General features: G+C 33.7%; 1 protein-coding gene across 1 annotated transcript; it reads right to left on the bottom strand.

Moving 5' to 3' along the window:
- Positions 1 to 3358: 3358 nt before the first annotated feature.
- LOC127867529 (coagulation factor X-like) lies at positions 3359 to 16642 on the bottom strand. Its single transcript, XM_052408769.1, has 13 exons — positions 16483 to 16642; positions 16169 to 16220; positions 15754 to 15880; positions 14851 to 14975; positions 13293 to 13368; positions 11190 to 11301; positions 9551 to 9690; positions 9192 to 9336; positions 6610 to 6722; positions 6160 to 6265; positions 5405 to 5673; positions 4711 to 4818; positions 3359 to 4416 (listed from the first exon to the last, which is right to left on the bottom strand). The coding sequence occupies exons 1-13, from the start codon at positions 16571 to 16573 to the stop codon at positions 4189 to 4191; spliced, it is 1692 nt and encodes a 563-aa protein (XP_052264729.1). The 5' UTR covers positions 16574 to 16642; the 3' UTR covers positions 3359 to 4188.
- Between the last annotated feature and the right edge of the window lie 1950 nt (positions 16643 to 18592).

The following is an 18592-nucleotide window of genomic DNA, read 5'->3' as shown; positions in this document are numbered from 1 at the left end:
ATTTGTAGCTGGTTTGTGTATTCATAACACAAGTGGGTTGGTTGTACATATTATTTTTTTATATATATGTCGATAATGATGAAAATGATGGCCTGAAATTAACAAAAACAATTATGAATAACAAATTGAAATTACAATATTTAATACCATATTGCATTGAAATACACAATAATCAGGCAAATACATCTGTATTACAATAAACAATACAATACCATGTATTTATATAAACAATAAAAGTACACTCACCAGAGACCAGAAGACTAAGTCTTAGAATAAATAGGTACTGGCAAATGGAAAATGCCAATGAGGAATCACATCTATCTCTTACGAAACTTTATGAACGAATGACACTATACTAGTGTATAAAACCAGTGAAACTCTTCAGCTAGAGACATCTCACATAAAACATGCAGTGTTAGTAACTTTATTCACTCACCAATTAGCACCCACACTGATACTCTTTCACAGTCTTGGGTTAGTATTATTAAAGGATTAGTGAGTGAATATCCTGTTACAATAACAACTATTGGCGCTCTACCCTCTTATAAACTTTAATCGACCTAGCCTACGTACCTTTTTATCTATTGCAAGATCCAGATTTAAGTTTTGAATTAGTTCTATTGCCATAACATCTGCAACCATAGCATCTGCATTCGAAAAAATAAAAAGACGCGCACATTACCCACTTTGCCCTTTATCGGCTTATCAAGTTTTATCAGCCTCAAGCTTGATTACTTTTAGAGGTATCAGAAGATCCAGTGAGCAGTTACCAATGACTTCTGTAAGAATAGAGACTACACGTTTTGTCTCAGGAAAAATAGTGGAATAACGTGCATATTCCGCATATGGACCTCTTCCCAAACAAAGAGTTTCATCTCTCAAGCTAACGTATGTTTGTGTTTTCGCAGGATCCATATTTTATAATTATCCTGTAACCATCGCAACTGTGTATAAACTGTAATAGATTGTATATTCCCATTTAGGCGATCTTCATACCACGTTTAATAAAACTAGCACGAGTTTTGTCTGAGGTTATCACAGGATAGATATTTTATTTCTTAATATTTCCCGTTACGATAGCAAAAACATTTTTTTCTGCTGAAAACATAACCCTAAAATAATGTACATATATGCCTCATAAGGCCCTCTATCCACATACGAAGATTCATCACCTGTATGAAAAAGTGTGTAGTTTTCATGGCAATATTGTATTTCTTTCTTTATAAAACGTTTGCATTCACAAATGAATGTATCAGATTGTTTTCAATAAAAATACATTATTTTGCAAGTTTTTTTTTGCTCGAATGATCGCTACTTGTTTTGATGGACATTTTCAAATATGATCTTAAATTGTGAAAGAGTACCTTCTTATACAAGCCGTATGAATAAATAATTCGTTTGTTCTTGCTTTTTTTAGGACAAAAGTGTATAAATGAGATATTGTTTTTTCATCTAAGATAAGGTCGTGAGTGAAATATGAACATTGACATTTTTATGGGAAAATGTTTCATATTACAAAGTTTTAACGAATGAGATGTGCATAAAATACCGCATACTAGCACTATTGATGATGGTTATTTTACGTATTAGAACCTCGTTAAATGAGCGGTCTTTCTAGGTGTGTCGAATGCAACTGTAGGAATGAATACAATTTTTTTTTTACAATGGATGCATTTTGTCTTCACGTTTTTACCAACATATTTAACATATTTAAGGACAATATGTGCGTCTCATCTTTCATTCTGAAATGTTAAAATTAACATTAAATTATGGGTCTGATGTCTTCAAACATCACGTAATCAGGTGCGTGCATTAAAGTATTTTTTCTTTCAAAATTTCTGTGATTGGACAATGTTATATACGTTAGAAATACGTTTTGTATAGTAAACATTAAAAATGTTTTGCCTCCTACACACCCTGACTTTTTTGTCAAATACTAATATTCGGGAATAATGTTAACCAATATAACAACGCTCTTTAAACAATTTCTTTATTAGTGTAATCAGTTGATGTATCTTATTGGGAAAGCATATTATTTATTAAAACAACTAAAGGGTTCACCGGTTAGCAAGTAAACAAGAAAATCAACATATATATATATTGATTGATTTATTTATATGGGCTTAAATAACAAATACTTATTGACATCTCGCCAACTGTCAGATTTTTATCTACATATCGATCGACCAATCGGGCGCGTCGGTTGCTAACCACCTGTCCGCCATTTTCTAGACAAGCCGAATGCATAGTGCTCATGTATTCAACGAGTTTCGTTTATTTTGTTCGGAAATATATAGAAAATAAATTATAATGAAGCGACGTAAATAAGATTTTTGTAACTCGGAAAGTCGGTATCAAGATAGATAAGTTAGAGGAATTTAATTTATACAATTTCCAACGCGGAAATGTGGTCTTGACAAGTGCGAGTGGAAGCTTCAAAGTGTAGAGTTACCAAAATAACCATAATCCCCCTTATAGAAAATTAATTTATTTCAGATACTGGAAATGTCATATAAGCAATATTAAATATGAATTATATCACGTGTATATGTAAACTAATAGGGAATATTGGTGTTACTGTAACTTAACGAAATCAACGTTATAGATCGCTTTTCATGCCACAAACAAGTGAAAACTATTTTATGTTACTAGTTTTAATAAAAACTTATCTATGCTACCGTTTTGTTGTTCTGAACTTTCAATTATAATTATTGATACATGTCGAATAAGCAATATTTAATACTATTAATATCACATTTATACGTAATAACCTGGAGGATTTCTGTACCCGCTCGGCGTCCGAAAGCGTGTAAACCTTTAGCGAAATTCCAGTTATAAAGCGCTATGCTTGTCAAATACATGTGAACAGAATGTTTCGTTAGTATTTGCGTGAATAACATGGTTAAATACCTGTGTAGCGGAGTTAATTCATTACTAATACCACCATAATACGTAGTAACAGCTAGTACTACTACTAGTAATAGCTACTGTTCTTTCTAATCTTTGTTTGCATTTGCATAATAAATTTATGCCCAAACCCCCTTTTACCAGTGGTAGAGGCTTGAAAAAAAGTCCATAAAAATCAGCCGGAATATCGCGTAATCTATAGGCAATCTATAGGCATAGAATCCAGTTTGGTGTTGGCTTGTCTAGGTTTTCTAACCGCTTAGTCACGTGACTATGTGGGCGTAGCGATAATCGTCCAGGCGAGTTGTCAATTGGTAAGAAAGAATAACTAAAACAATTAACAAATTTGAATACTGAAGAAATGCTGCAATTAAAGTAAGATATAATGCACAACTATACAAAAACGAATAGAGTTGTACTAGTTTAATATGTAAAACAAACATAATGTCCATAATTGTAGTTTAGTTTATTAGATAATACAGTAGGCAATATGCCCATGAGTATACATGAAATATCTAATACAATAAGCAAAAACACAGAGCCACATGTCATTCAAATCATAGACATCAAAACTACATCGGTACAATGTAAAGCAAAGTATTGGATATTTTATAAGTCAATATACAGCAAGAGGCTGTGCATAAATATATACAAAAGTCCTACCCTAATCATAATACGTATTATAAGTATTTCTTATTTTCCATGCTTTAAAAATAAACATAGCTAAATTTTTAACTATATTGCTATTTTGAGAGGTCAACAAATCTATAAACTTTAACATATTTGGTCTTACGTAATAACATGGCTTTAAATAAGCTTTTCTTACATCAGTATATACACTCCATAACAAAGTGGTATTCGTCTTCTAAGACATTGCATAAAGTACATTTTCTTTCTTCATAAGGAATAGCTATTGGTTTTTGCCATCTACCCGTTTCGACTTTAATGTGCAGAGACTCTTAATCTAGAGAGAGCCATTCTGTACTTTGGGATATTTACATCACTTAAATATGTATTTATACGCAAATAACAATTATTGTTTTGTTTTGCTAACTTCGTGAGTCGGTTCAAGTTTGCGAATGAACACATTTTACTGATGCAGTTTATTAATATGAATGCATAACAATAAGTTTTTATCGACGAATGTTGGACAAGTTAGCAAAACAAGGTGTCATTCAAGCCGAGAAATTCAATGTTACTTTATTTACAGGAAGTATAATAAAAACAAGGCCATCAATCAAATTTCAGACCAAGATTATATGTTCAATGTTGAACATACAATCACTCATTCAGGAAGTCAAGGTTGACTTTTTCATCAGTGAATTTGGCAATGCCGTTGATCCAGTTGTAGAATTTGCCCGCGTTGGTAAAATATGAGTAGTGTTCAGGACCGTCACACCTGAACCCAAAGGAGACAATACCACCGAGCACCCACTGAAACCTGCCTGTTAATTCCATCATGAAACCACCACCACTGTCGCCCCTACAAACGTCACCAACCCGACGTTTCTGAAGCAGAAGCACATTTTAAAAATGGTTTGTAATTTATGATGACCTAATAAAACAGGAATATCAGTGAAACTGTGCCTTGATAATGCGCTGTGTCAATGTATGGGATCCTTAAAAGCAATGTCTATGATGAGAAAACAAATGATATTAAAGATTAATAACTCCCTAAACTTCCCTGCACACTATGCACAAAGCGACGGTTATATGCTAACGTCCCTTAAAAAAGCAAACACTAATCATCTGGATAAATGTAACAGGACAATAAATTACCAATTAAATTACAGTAAAACTAACCTTCTGGCCTGCACAAAACATGTTCTCTGTAAAGGTATAGTTTTGTTTTTCTATTGTTTCCAAATCTTTCTCACATGTGCTTCTATCCGTGTACGGCATAACAATATGCTATAAAATATAAAAATAACTGATAAGCATAATTAACAAACGTGTCCACGGTAAGAACTGTATGGCAGTTTGAGTGTACATGTACTCAGCACTTCCTCTAAACTACTCTATTATCACAAAAAATTAAATGACTATAAAATATGAAAGCACTGAAGAGGAAAGTTGATACCTCTCATAGATTTAAAGATATGCATCAAAACACTATCATACAAATTAAGATGATCATAGATCAGAGCATTTCTAAGACGACGCACGGAAATGAATTCACTAGTATGCTACAAGCCCCTATAGCTTTTACATTTGACCTGTTAACTTCAATACGTGTCCTCCCAAGAAACAATCATATCAACGTGCGATATTGTCATCACTTTCTTCCGATAACGTTTGGAAAAATATAGTGTCTACGTATTAATTACCTACCAAACAATTAACAAATCGACGACAAACGAATAGATGCTATGCCATACAACGCTCCTTCTCAGAGCGGCGTTGTACATATATTTTGCAACTGTACACATTATTTGCATTTACTTTCTTTTACGCACACTTGCGCGACACCTATATTTAAGCTACTATAACTACCCACCTGAAGAACATTTGGTTTTTGGCCTTTTTCGTCCAACATTCCGCATCCAGAAACTCTCCCATTCGGATGACTGGGAGCCATTAGTGAGCCAATCTTGGAATAATCTAGGACACATATTGGACGCACTGAGTCAGAATACTGGACAGCCTCGTTGAGTTCCAGCAAGGCAATGTCACTGTCGAAGAATGCAGTTTTGTTGAACCGAGGGTGAATAGTGATGGCTTTTGTACCTCGGATTAAATCTGCAGGAGCTGTACAATTTAAACTTCCTGTGAAAACGATAATAACGGGATATTACTTATTTCTATAGGTATTTCAGAAAATAAACAAACACACCTCGAGAATTCGATGCATGAATATAATCGTCGTGATGTTTGAATGTGTGCATAAATCTACAGATAAATAATGGTCAGTGGTTGACAAAAATAATTGTGTTATTTCCAATTTGTATTAGATAATAAAATACCGTTCTCTCTGAAAAATATTCCATTGTTTTAGATTAACTCTGGGTTATGTTGTATTTTGTTTGATACTATACGTTAACAATTTGTATATGGTAATGGGCGGTGTGCTTAATGGTTGAACATTGAACTGTAAATAAACATCACGTGCTTATAACAATGAACAATAATTGTGAACGTTTAAATAACATCACCTGCGAATTGCAATTCATTTGTTTTGTGGTATCTAGCTTCATTCGTTTGTAAAGTTTTTACCGGTACTGCTCCGTAGTATATGAATATGCATTTGCTTACCAAAGGCGATCCTAACGTCTTCTGTTTTAAGGTCGGTTATGCAATGGGCTGCAGTCACTACAAACCTCTGAGATATCAATGACCCACCACAAAACGTAACACCGTTCTAAGATAAAGGCAACCAAACAACACATTACTACAATATCGGTTGATTAGTCATGGCTGTCAAAATAAATAACCCATGATTAACCTTAAAATCCTTGTACTAATTAGAATTGTATAACTAAGAATTAAAACATCATGAACATTCCTGTTTTCAAATTTTGTTTTTATAAAAATCACATGTATTTTATTGATTTAATAAAAGCTTACATGCAAATGACCAGCACCATTAAATCAAAAGCAAGATCTTGATTTATTATTACAATTAAAAGTGTATGAAGATATAATACTAATATATTTTTCATATACACGAATTAATAATGCAAAATGCTATACAAGTTTACGCACCTTAAATAAACTGACATGCCATGGGTTTTCATTTTTAGACGCATCTTGGCCCGTAGAAATGTAAGCCGCAGCTTGGGTTTTGCGAACTTGATCATTTACCGAAATACCACAATCTGAAAAGAGTTGTTTCAAATAGTAATTCCCGTACCCTAAATTGGCATATCAACTGCTATAACGTTATTATATGTTTAACTAAAATATAACCTTTAAGTAAATATTGAACGAATTATTTCTGTCTTTTGCACTGACACATTTGAGACATTCGCCGCTATATCATGTTTTAAATTGAATAACATAAGATGCATTGTTATGAAATAAGGTGCACACATCATACATGCAAACTTGTGTCGACCTAAAAGTCTGATTGGTAGTGTTAAAGCGCGAACTTACTTTCGGCTGAATACAATATATGTAATACAATTCAGGAATTTGAATACTGTTAATATAAATGAAAAAAGGGATATCTTATTAATAGCATAACATTGCACTTATCGAATAATATATTTTGGCAAAAATAATATACACATTTAAATATGTAGAAAGATAAAAGGTTGTACAATAAAGTTAAAAAACAACTTTGCTCATATTGAAATGGGGTAACATACCCTGCATGATTAAAAGGTGATCAAATTGTACAAGAATATACACATAGCTGTTTTATAATGATTGATATAGAAAGGTTTTTGGATGGTCATAACGCTAGCTGGATTAAACAATTTAGACATCAACCTAATTCAAACATAACCACTTAATACAGAACGTCTCTGGAAAAATATCGTAACCATTTAATTAAAAAAATCCCATCAAATATGTCGATATAAACTCACTAAAAATTCTATCGGCGATGCAAAAAGAAATATTAAAAGTTTGGAATAAGGTCATTGTAAAAAAACATCACAAACATCGGAAAAGAAATCATTTGGAATAACTCATTTTTAAAAATATTCATAAAGTTTATTTTTCTGATGGCAAATACATATATTAAAGGGGCCTTTTCACGTTTTGGTAAATTGACAAAATTAAACAAAAATTGTTTCAGATTCGCAAATTTTCGTTGTAGTTATATTTCGTGATACTACGAGGATTGCTTATATAAAGTATAAAATACATCACTCATTGTATTAGCGCGGATGGCCGAGTAGTCTAAGCGATAGATTTTACTCCAGGGGTCAGTGGTTTGCGCCCAGTTGACGGCTACTATTTTTACTTTCTTTTATTTTATTTTCAAAGAGACCTTTCCACAAATTTTGGTATGTATTGAATTTTGTCAATAAATGCTTTATATTGATAAATGTAATTATTGGATCTAAAAAGCTCCAGTAAAAAAAGAATAAAATTAAATAGATTTCATTCTTAAACAACATAGTTGTGTATAATCAGCCAAGTCACGTAAGATATTGTTGCGACCAAGCAATTTAAAATTGATCAAAATCAAACTTTCTTTGCAGTTACCCAAACATTAATTTTAGCAGACATTGATAACACCCAACAATACAATCGGCTTATTAGTGTTTGAATCATCGAGCGCAAACCGCCTGTTATTTCGTTACGATGATCTTGATCCCATCCATTAATTACAAAAGCTTAATTTGTTTTTTAGTTTATTAAGTATAAACTTTGGTTATAAATGTTCTAAACGTGACTAAATGTTGACGCAAACCAACAATCTGCATCTAGGTCTGGATATAAGGTATTTAAGAATGAAATTGAATTACAATAACTAAATTGGTTCTTGAGAGATTAAACGGAATCTGTTTGCCTGTCTGAGTAACAATGACCTTGACACAACACATCCCACACAAAATCTGAAGGGTTGCTTCGAAACAAGTAATCAAAGTATGATGTTTAAATTAATTTTAATTAAATAATCGCCGTGGTGTAATGGATATGGCGTCCGATTAGCGACCGGGCGTCACGAGTTCGATCCCCACCATGGAGGCGTTCTTTTGATCTCCCAAAAAGACACCAAGTATGCCCAGGAAACGGACTCGAGAGCGTTTATATAAGCCTAAGGCGTTCGATGCAATCGAGCTTAAATAAATAGGTTTAAACAAACGTATGATGTTTGACTAAATGTCCGTGTTTGAAAACTCTCTTAAGCGTAAATTTAAATGTTCGTAATGCAAGTTGCTCTTAATATTTAAAAAATTCAAACAAGAGTCACCAATCTTGGCATGTGGGGTCATTTCAATATGGTGGATAATTATTCAAAGCCTGATTGGATCACTTGAAGCTATTTCTCAGAAACTGCCTTACCAAAAATCTTTAAATTGCCAATAAAGTGTATCTGTGTGCTTTTACGTGCAAAATTGCCACTCATTTTCAAATTGACAAATTAAGGTACCAAAATTGGCCATTTAAATATGGGGAAATATATTTAAAGATTAAATCAAAGCCTTCGAGGCGATTCAGGGAAAAATACCGAAACGCTTTTACATAGCTTGGATGCCGAAACCGACATTGGAGCGATCATAAAAGCTAGCAGCATCTTTGAAAGGTCGAGATTTAAATCGACACAAGTTCTTTTTCCAAGCCCTGAACAATATTTCACACAGAAGTGCACCATTTTATATACAACTTACATCGTTCATATGGTCCCCGGTTTAGTATAGTAAGTGTTCCACTGCGTCTGCTTTCACAGTGCCTGGTATCCTTGGCCACACAAGTGTACATACCCGAGTCTTGTGTTGATACGTTAGCGATGCGAAGATATTTGTTGTCCATTTTCTGGAACCGAATTTTGTATCCATTAGTTAAGAATAGTTTGTATCATCTTTGAGTATACTTTATATTCATGTTAAACGAATTGAAACTGAAAATTAAAAATGTAATATTTGTATGAGGGAATTGTAAATGAATATACACTTAAGTCCCCTTTAAGCAATAGAACATTGCCGAATGTTCACGATTGGTCACAGATCTACAAATAACTATTTTTTACAGTGAATTTGCTTCCAGTTGATTCTGTATCAATTTTTTCATAGCTTCTCTCCCACCAAATGTCGGTTGCTCCAAATGCTGAACACGATAAGATGACAATTTTACCAGCATCCTCTTCGTCATCTGATGGCCCTTTCATGTCTAGAGACAAACATAAATGATTGGTGTATGAATATGAACACTCAAAGACTTAGTTGCAATGCACGAACCTACATATCTTTCAACCGGCTAATCATAATCCCAAGAAAAAAGAAAACTGCGTTAAGTCATAATGTATTTATTTATTTGCCACAGTAAAGTGTCTGAAATGATTGTTTGTGGAGAATCCTGTATATGTTTAATACAGAGGATCTAAAATTGCACGCATTTTGGTGAAACGAGCAGAAAAAAAACATAAAATGGTTAAAACGTTTGAATAAGAAACATGGCAATGAAACACAAGCACGCGTTCAAAGTTTTAGTATTCATTTATTTTTAAAAAATTAGGCAAAGTGAGGTATCTCATGTAAGCTCCCTACACATACATTTTCATCGAAATACTATTTCCAAACTCAAAGTTATTCAGCGGAAACAGTTTTGTCATTTATTAACAGTGACCTTAATCTTGACCAAAATGGCCTATATGCAATCAGTGTTTGCATGTACTCTATGAACACACACATTTCAGAATAAGTCTCCCATAAAAACTCCATTTATTGAGAGGAAGCCCTTTTTTGTTTTTAGTTACTGTGACTTTGACCATTACCCAAGAGGAATTTTCATCTAATTATACATGTAAGCTATTGAGCATTAACCGTTTATTTGTTCTACTAACATTGACCTTTATCTTAACCAAACTGGCCCTAATTGTACTCCCAATCTAGGGTGCATGTACACACACAATTGCATTGGCATGCCTTAATCCGAAAACTCAAGTGATTTAGCAGAGACCGTTTTTCTATTATAAGTATCAGCGACATTGAACTTTGCCCGACTAACAGCAAATTCATTCACAATCTAGGTCAGAATGTCAGTTACTTACATACACAATTCCATTGCAATAGCTCCATCCCAAAGTTTATATAGGGGAAACTGTACTTGACCCGACTGGCTCCAAATGCAATCCCAAACCAGACCAACATGCAAGCTTCAAAAGCCCAAATATTCATCAAGATGTGTCAACGGAAACTAAAGTCATTGAATAAAACCACAGGCTCTATTCAAACTACACGCCCACTCGCCATACCACAATCTAACATGCAGGATGTTTAACACTGTTGAGAACCTGGTTGATAAAAGATTCAGCATTTATCAATGACGTAATATTTACGGTATATGTAATAACGTGCACCGGACAGTATCATATGACTGAACTGGCTGTTTGATCTAATTCACTATTATATGCCACCATTCTCACTTAAGAATTTATCAATAAGCCTAGTAAACTTCAGATTAAATTCTTAAAAAAAAACAAGCAAATGAGTTGCCTTCTTTGTTACTTTACTTTATTAACAAAGTTAAACTGTTCTTGCTAAAATAGCAGCACACGATTAAATAACAAAAATTTTTCCACAAGTGACATAGTTTGTAATTTCTGTATTCACAGCTTCTCCATAAATGCATGTGATGTTTAATACTTCTATAGTTAATATTTCACTAACCTAACACGCACTCCTCTACCATTTTGAGAGTGAATGTTTGTTCCGTTGTTGAATTTCCCGCTCGTGCTTCACACGTGTATCTTCCTTCAAACTGTTCTTTAAAGTTATTTATCTAAAAAAATATTACCGTTTTGAAAGCGACCAGCAGGCGTTGTCAAAGACGCTGATACCATCATTTATCATACCACCGCATTGATATCTGCCTAATATAATGTTGCCTGATATATGTTTTTATATCATGGTCAACAGGAAGTACTTATATCAGTCAATGTTTGGAGTTACGTGGGATTTGCAATAAGGTCAACAAGTTCTATCAACATGAATCAGGTTCAACAAAACAAACAATTTGATGCCAAGAACGTACATATTTTATTCTAGTTTAAAGTCATAAATCACAAAAACGTTTATTTTTTTTAAATCACCACAGCCCGCACTACAGAAGTTAAATGACGTCATCAATGGGGAAATAAATCTTAAATATCGATATAGTCATTGCACTCGCAAGTGTTGCACAGAAAGTCAAGACAAATGATAACTGTATGCTAATCCTCAACTATTCAAACAAACGATTTAACACGCTTATGTCAATATTGACACCATCATCAAAATGTCAATTTCAATACATATCTCCAAAATGGCGTCTCCAAACTATTCGGTGAAGTGTGTTCTTCGATTAAATTTTTCCTGATCTCCAATTCAAGACGTTTATAATTAAAGCGGGTGTACTCTTCCTATTCGTAGTGCAAACAACTTTTTTTCTCTATACGATGTTTAAAATAAGCGATTATTCGTGTCGTCTTTTCGAACGCCGTTGCTACATGTATGTCAACTAGTAAAAGCCGGATCAGCACAATCAGCGGGGATCGGTACATTTTATATATAAAAAAATGATTTGTTTTGCAGACTTTTAGGAAAATGTGGTATGATAAACAGAAAAAAAAGGTTACTGTCCATCGTTTTGTAATATTTCAGGCTCGACACGAATAAAATAACGGCTCGGCAAGCCTCACCGTTATATTATTCTAAGCCTCGCCTGATATATTACAAAACGATGGGACAGTAACCTGTTATTCTCTATGTATGCAAATTATCAGAAAAATGATTAACGGATACAAGACAGTCGTGTGCACAAATCTTTTATGCAACAATTTGAGTTGAACCAACTATTCAAATCAGAAGTTCGAATTCGAGTATTCGTTCAGCTTTCGATTATTCGTCCCACTGAGCGTTCCTTAATAAAATAATAATGTTAATAATAATGTCCAATGAAGTTATTACCTCTTGCATTCTTCACAAATCATTATATTTGCTTATTGTTCTGTATATCCTGCATCAATTAATAAGTCGAAGATATGCTTCAGATTCGACCTTGAAATATATATTGTCAAGATATGCAATCTGACCAAGTTCATTTCACATGTTTTAGTCGTTCATGTGGCTTGACCCAGATTCAAATATGACCTAAATATTATTAAGATAAACATTCTGACCAAGAATCATGCAGATTGAGTTATAAATATTGCTTCTTTAGTAGCAACATGTTTTTTTCTAAGGTTTGACATGTTTTTTGGACACATGACCCAAGGTCACAACGGGTATAGATACTTTTAAGGTAAACATTCTGAACAAGTTTTATCAAAATTTAATTTTAATTGTAAATGTGGCGTCTACAATATTTACATTTTTTCAAAGATTTTACCTCGTGATCTTACTTTCATACGCATATGACTCCGATTCAAACGGCGCCTCGATATTGTTAAGATAAACATTCTGATGAAGTTTCACGAAGCTTGATTAAAATATGTGACCTCTAGCGTGACAAGAAACTAAAAGTTGATAACCGACAAAACATGATACAAGACTTGTCCTCAAGTTAATTAAAAAATATGCAAGGAGACTCTTCCATCTTTTACATGACTCAGTTCAAGTATTTATGTAAATACGAATTACATATTTTTATAACATATATATATGTTCATTGACTCAATACATTTCTTTTATATTAAATGTACACAGATACATATATGTGTCCTATTTAAATAAAAAGATTCACTATTTTAACGTACTTATATGTTAAATTCGTCAATGAAAACAATTTCATACCATTAGCGTACCCTCTCCCAAATCTCCAAACTTGTTATTGCTGTGATAATCACCAATGAGGTTTCCTTCATGGTACCTACAAAGAATAGAATAGACAAAACTATTGCCAAGCAAAATATGTCCCCTACCGGCTCCACCATTGTCAAAAATATTTGTGTATATTTGTTGCCATAGCAACCAGAATGTTTGACGTAGGAAGAACATAAATGACGTGCATAATGTCCATATTGCCGTCTATCCATGTTTTAAGTTTTATGAAAAAATATGAAGAACTTTTAAAGTTATCGCATGATCCAGAAAAGTTTGACAGACTCACGGACTGACGGACTGACGGTCCCTACTCATGACAATACATTTCTAGTCAAATTAGACAGTGTTTGAGCTCCGGTTCAGTTTTTCGAGAGGATAACCGCATTATATGCATATAGCATTAAGGTAAACGTTAGACCATTTAACAAGATATCACTATTAGTATAATCACAAACGAATATTTCGAGGGAAGGGATTATATAGTATTGTTTTTAACCGACAGCGGCTTAGGAAACGTCAGAATGCGACCTACACATATGCAGCTTTGCATACATATCGTGTACCCGCCACGTTTTTCCTCTAATTCCCATTTTGAATAATTTATACCACAAACAATCACCAAGTATACCGTCGAAGGCCTTGAAAGTCAATAATCGCTTAAGCTTGTCTAATCTTTTCATTTAATACCAAACGTTAAATTGTAAATGAAACTTAAGTAATAATAATAATAATAATAATAAGTATAATTATCATTATAAGTAGTAGTAGTAGTAGTAGTAGTAGTTATTATAATTATTATTATTATTATTAGTAGTAGTAGTAGTAGTAGAAGTAGTAGTAGTAGTAGTAGTAGAAGTAGTAGTAGAAGTAGTAGTAGTAGTAGTCGTAGAAGTAGTAGTAGCAGCAGCAGCAGCAGCAACAGCAGCAGTAGACGTAGTAGTAGTTATAGTAGTAGTAGTACATCTACTACTCTTCACAATGGAAACTCATTTGAAAAGGTGTTTGCTTAAATTTGCTTAAATCAGCTCAAAGTGTTCAAACAATAATTATTGATTATTAAACCCATTGATTCCGTTGTTTCGAAAAGGTTTCCGAAAATCTTATGAAAGTCGCAAGTTTTCTTTTGCAATCGTATTCCTATTACAGATAATAACTATGTTTGCTTTATATTAAATCATTATGCGTCGTATCAATCGCATTTACTTGAACACTTTTACATTTATAAGCTCTATTATAGACAAGAAATAACTCCACATTAACACAAGTAACCGAGCAGAAAACCAATTCTATTTCATGATACATCGACAGTTAGTGACTGTTCTCAAATTCAACCCAAGCTAGATGTAAATACAAGCCTTGATCAAAACATCAGAAACTCCGTGTTTGACCGTGAAACCGCCCGTCCGCGATTCCGTTATGAGTTTGTTGAAATAAATACATAAAATTACATTCAAACACAAAATAACAACAACAATCCCAGTTAGGACTATTTATATGGTTGGAGGAGGTCAGGTATTGGTTGACTTACCAAGAGTAGACGACACGATCTCCTGAAACAGGCTTTTCCACCTGACAATGGCTTTCAAACTGTGCACCTTTCATGACTTTCCTGCTCTTTAGTTCTTGTTTGAATTTCAGGCGTCCAGCAGAGCCCTTTTTAATATAATATTCCGTTTCTATATTTAGAAATATGATGTAAATAGAAAAAGTATAGTGAAGTTTAAATACACCTACTTGTCGACAACAGCTGAGTGAACACACAATTGTTTGCAGTGATAATCTAGTTGTTGATACACTTAAAATACTGTTAGTAAGGATTGTTTTAACAAGAAGTGAATTATAAGTGAATTTTAGTGGAAGAAAACTATTTGTCTGAAAGTCCAAAAGATCTGACTATGACTATATCGTTTGTTTTACAAAAAGAAAAGTGAAGGAGGACTTTGTTAAATAGGGTAATTCATGCCAATACACATACCAGCTATATCAGATTTAAACTAAACAATATTGCTCCGTTATTAATGATGTTTGTGTCATTATCAAATAATAATTCTAAGGAAAATAACATGTTTTGATAATAGTTTGTATTGATTCTTTTTAACATATTGCATTGATTTTATAGATGTTTTTTAATCACTTGTCAATTATTTATAACCATATTATGGAAAAAAAGAAGAGTTAACACAGAAAATAAAAATATTTAAAATATCATTTAAACACATGGCCTATTTGTATGCTTCAACACTATGGTCTGTAGATTTCCAACTATTACATTGCATCATTTATTCGGGCTTTTTCCAGATTAACTCACAAATGAATAGTATACTATTCGTCTACATGCTTAAATCATTGGACACTTGTGCTTATTTGGGTATTTTTACATGCAAAATTGTATTAGTTATAACTAATACAACGATTACGAAATAGTCCTTACTGTCTTTTCAGTGCAGAAGTTTCCAGTGTACCCTGCAGTACAGTAGCAATGATCAACACTTCCATTGTTCACACATACGGCTCCATTCGCGCAGCTAGCAACGCTACACGTGGACCCGCCAATGCACCTGTGAGATATAGAGCAAAACAACGGTCCTCCATTCAGCAGAGCAAACATACGCATTCAACTCTTCTTGTGCATAATAAACACGGTGTATAATAGTCATAACACATAAACACATGTGTAAACAACGCTTATAAAGTAAATATTTCATTTTTACACAGATATACAAGAGTAAAAAATACATCATTTTCACATATTATTTTTAAAGTAAAATTGAACATACGCAAGAAAGATCTGATTAATATATTATAATTGTGGTAAAACATGTTTGAAATTTGCATACTTTACTTACATCTTTTCAAAACCCTGTACAACACATACTGTATTCCTCCTGCATCCACAATCTAAAATGGCATAAATCAAAGTTTAATCGGTGCATCCATTAAAAAAGAAAATAACATTAAGGTCTCTGTTATAATCCCGACAAATTCTAATTAAAAGCACTGTTCTCGCACCATTAATTTACCATGTTACTTGGATTTTACTCATTTACCTCAGATATTAAAACCAGTTAACAGCTTATAAAAAATTCTATTCGAGACCAGCGTTTGTAATAAAATTAGTGCATGTTAATATTAAAAATTGGTGGTTAATTTATGTCGTCACCTTTGTCTAGCTGGTCAATGTGCAAAAATGTGAAGTTGGCCTGAAATCCGAAGAAAGACAAAGAATGGTCCATCTTGAATACCAATCGCATTGTGTTTCCACTGCTTAGAAATGTGCGATCATCCAAGCTGGAAGCGCAGTAAGGACCACCAAGAGAAGCGGAATCTGAATTTCAAGGTTAAGATGTTAACAAGAACTGTTGCATTTAAACCAGTTGTTGTGGGGAAAATATTATTACAGTGCGTGTGGAAGCTTTTAACAGATACAAAACAAGATGTATTTTTACAGCCTCAATATATTGGAATTCATTCTTCACATTTACCAGTCCTTTCTCCAGAGAAAATGTTTAGCGATTCAAACTCGCAGTTGTCCGAGTCTTCAATTTTGAATCTGTTAAAGTGCACCTGAACGACGTGATTGTACGTGGCTGTACGAACCACCAGAACACAGTGTCTGTCGTCTTCATATTCTGGTGCCGTGTACAGAATGTGGCCAGTACCATCGGTGTCAGACCGAATGCCGCTACAGCCTTCAATAACAAAGAACTGAATATTTACAAGGCAAAATATGCAATTCATTTGAGTTTAAAGCAACATACTTAGACAATAGGATAGTGTTGATGGCAATTAGGACATTATTCAGGATCGACCTATTTTCATTAATTCTTCCGTTATTGATGAAGTTTTGTTTTTTTAATTAGCCTTATGTGTGCAGACAAAATTAATTTGATTTTCGAATCTAATCATTTGTTATTTATGTGGTCACATCATTCTTTACATATGAAATGCTTATAAAAGGAAAAGAGCAATTTAATCTGTGTAATCATAATGTTTTTTTTTATATATGGGAACCACTGAATAATATATTTATTTTCTGACTGTGATTTACCCCAACAGGTGATGGTCAGGGTGCTACGGTCGGCGCCGGTGTAAAGTTATGGATATATTTGCTTTTTAGCGTTTAATTGAACCAGCAACAACAATCCGCCTTGCAAGCGTTATGGCTTCCAATTTTCTAACGCAGACTGCGAACGCGAATATAAAATTGGGAACGTTTATGACCTGTTATTTAGACAGTTCTGTGCAAACAAACCGCGTGACACACTAGGTGAGTATAATAATTGCGGTATGTGTTCTGGTATATATACATATATAGGGTTACACTTACCTCAGAAGGTGCAAAAAGTTACCATGTGCCTTTTTATATCAATGTCACATGGTACCTTTTTGCACCAAGAGGGCAAATTGTATGCGCAATGGGGAAACAATGCGCATCGCAATTGATTAGCCATTACAATATCCAATAATTAAAAATTAGGCACTTTTTACTGACTGGGTATGAAATAGCTTTGTTAAATACAGCTATTGTCAAAGACAAGTTGCTTAAGGGGAATGAAACAAGTCTGTTCATTTTCGAGAGAGTTATATTTGTACCCTGATCACAATGGATTCCTTGCCAGCCCAATGAGCATTTGCATGAGTAGGCGTTTTAAAGATTAGTGCACGTGGCACCATTCTTACACGGGGAAGTTGCGCAATCGTTGATACCTAACCGATAAGCACAATACAAAGAACATCATCGTCTCAAATAATTAGCGTTGTTACATTTTTGGTTCAGAACAAACGGTATTGACACAAATCAAACGATGTGTATACCTTCGCCTTGTTAGCTTTAAATTGAACAAGAGCTGCGTTTGTGGAACACAATGCACCCTACTGCGCTTTGAAAATCAACAGCAGCTATCAACCTCAGCGCATTTATTTATTCTGAACTATTTTCGAAACATTAAGCTCCGCCCATAATTGATTGCAGAATAACCTACATTTGATTTCCTTCTTTGTCTATAGAAAACAAGTGCCGTGTTATAATTGAGAACAACAATCGTAGAAACTAAATGACGTCACGTTTATTGATGCTACTGAAAAGCTGACATGCTATAAATGGTGTTCTTAATGAAAGTGACGTCATTTGCAAAATATTTATGAAAGACAATGACGTCATATGTTGCTACAATTCAATGACGTCACTAAATATCGGTATAAATATATATATATATATGCGTGCGTGCGTGCGTGCGTGCGAGCATGTGTTGGTGTTGGTGTGTTGGTGT

The sequence above is a fragment of the Dreissena polymorpha genome, chromosome 1 (genome assembly GCF_020536995.1).
Source record: "Dreissena polymorpha isolate Duluth1 chromosome 1, UMN_Dpol_1.0, whole genome shotgun sequence".
Taxonomy (NCBI): Eukaryota; Metazoa; Mollusca; class Bivalvia; order Myida; family Dreissenidae; genus Dreissena; species Dreissena polymorpha.
The sequence above is the reverse complement of the archived record's forward strand: the minus strand, read 5'-3'. Positions and strand labels throughout refer to the sequence as shown.

What these genes read in the sequence shown, in the direction of transcription:
- LOC127867529 (XM_052408769.1), bottom strand. Translation starts at nt 16,573, where the DNA reads ATGCGATTGGTATTCAAGATGGACCATTCTTTGTCTTTCTTCGGATTT. An exon ending in ACTTCTGCACTGAAAAGACA is followed by an intron (nt 14,976 to 15,753) that starts GTAAGGACTATT and finishes TATATTAAAAAG; the next exon opens with GGCTCTGCTGGACGCCTGAA. An exon ending in GGCATGTCAGTTTATTTAAG is followed by an intron (nt 6,266 to 6,609) that starts GTGCGTAAACTT and finishes CCTTTATCTTAG; the next exon opens with AACGGTGTTACGTTTTGTGG.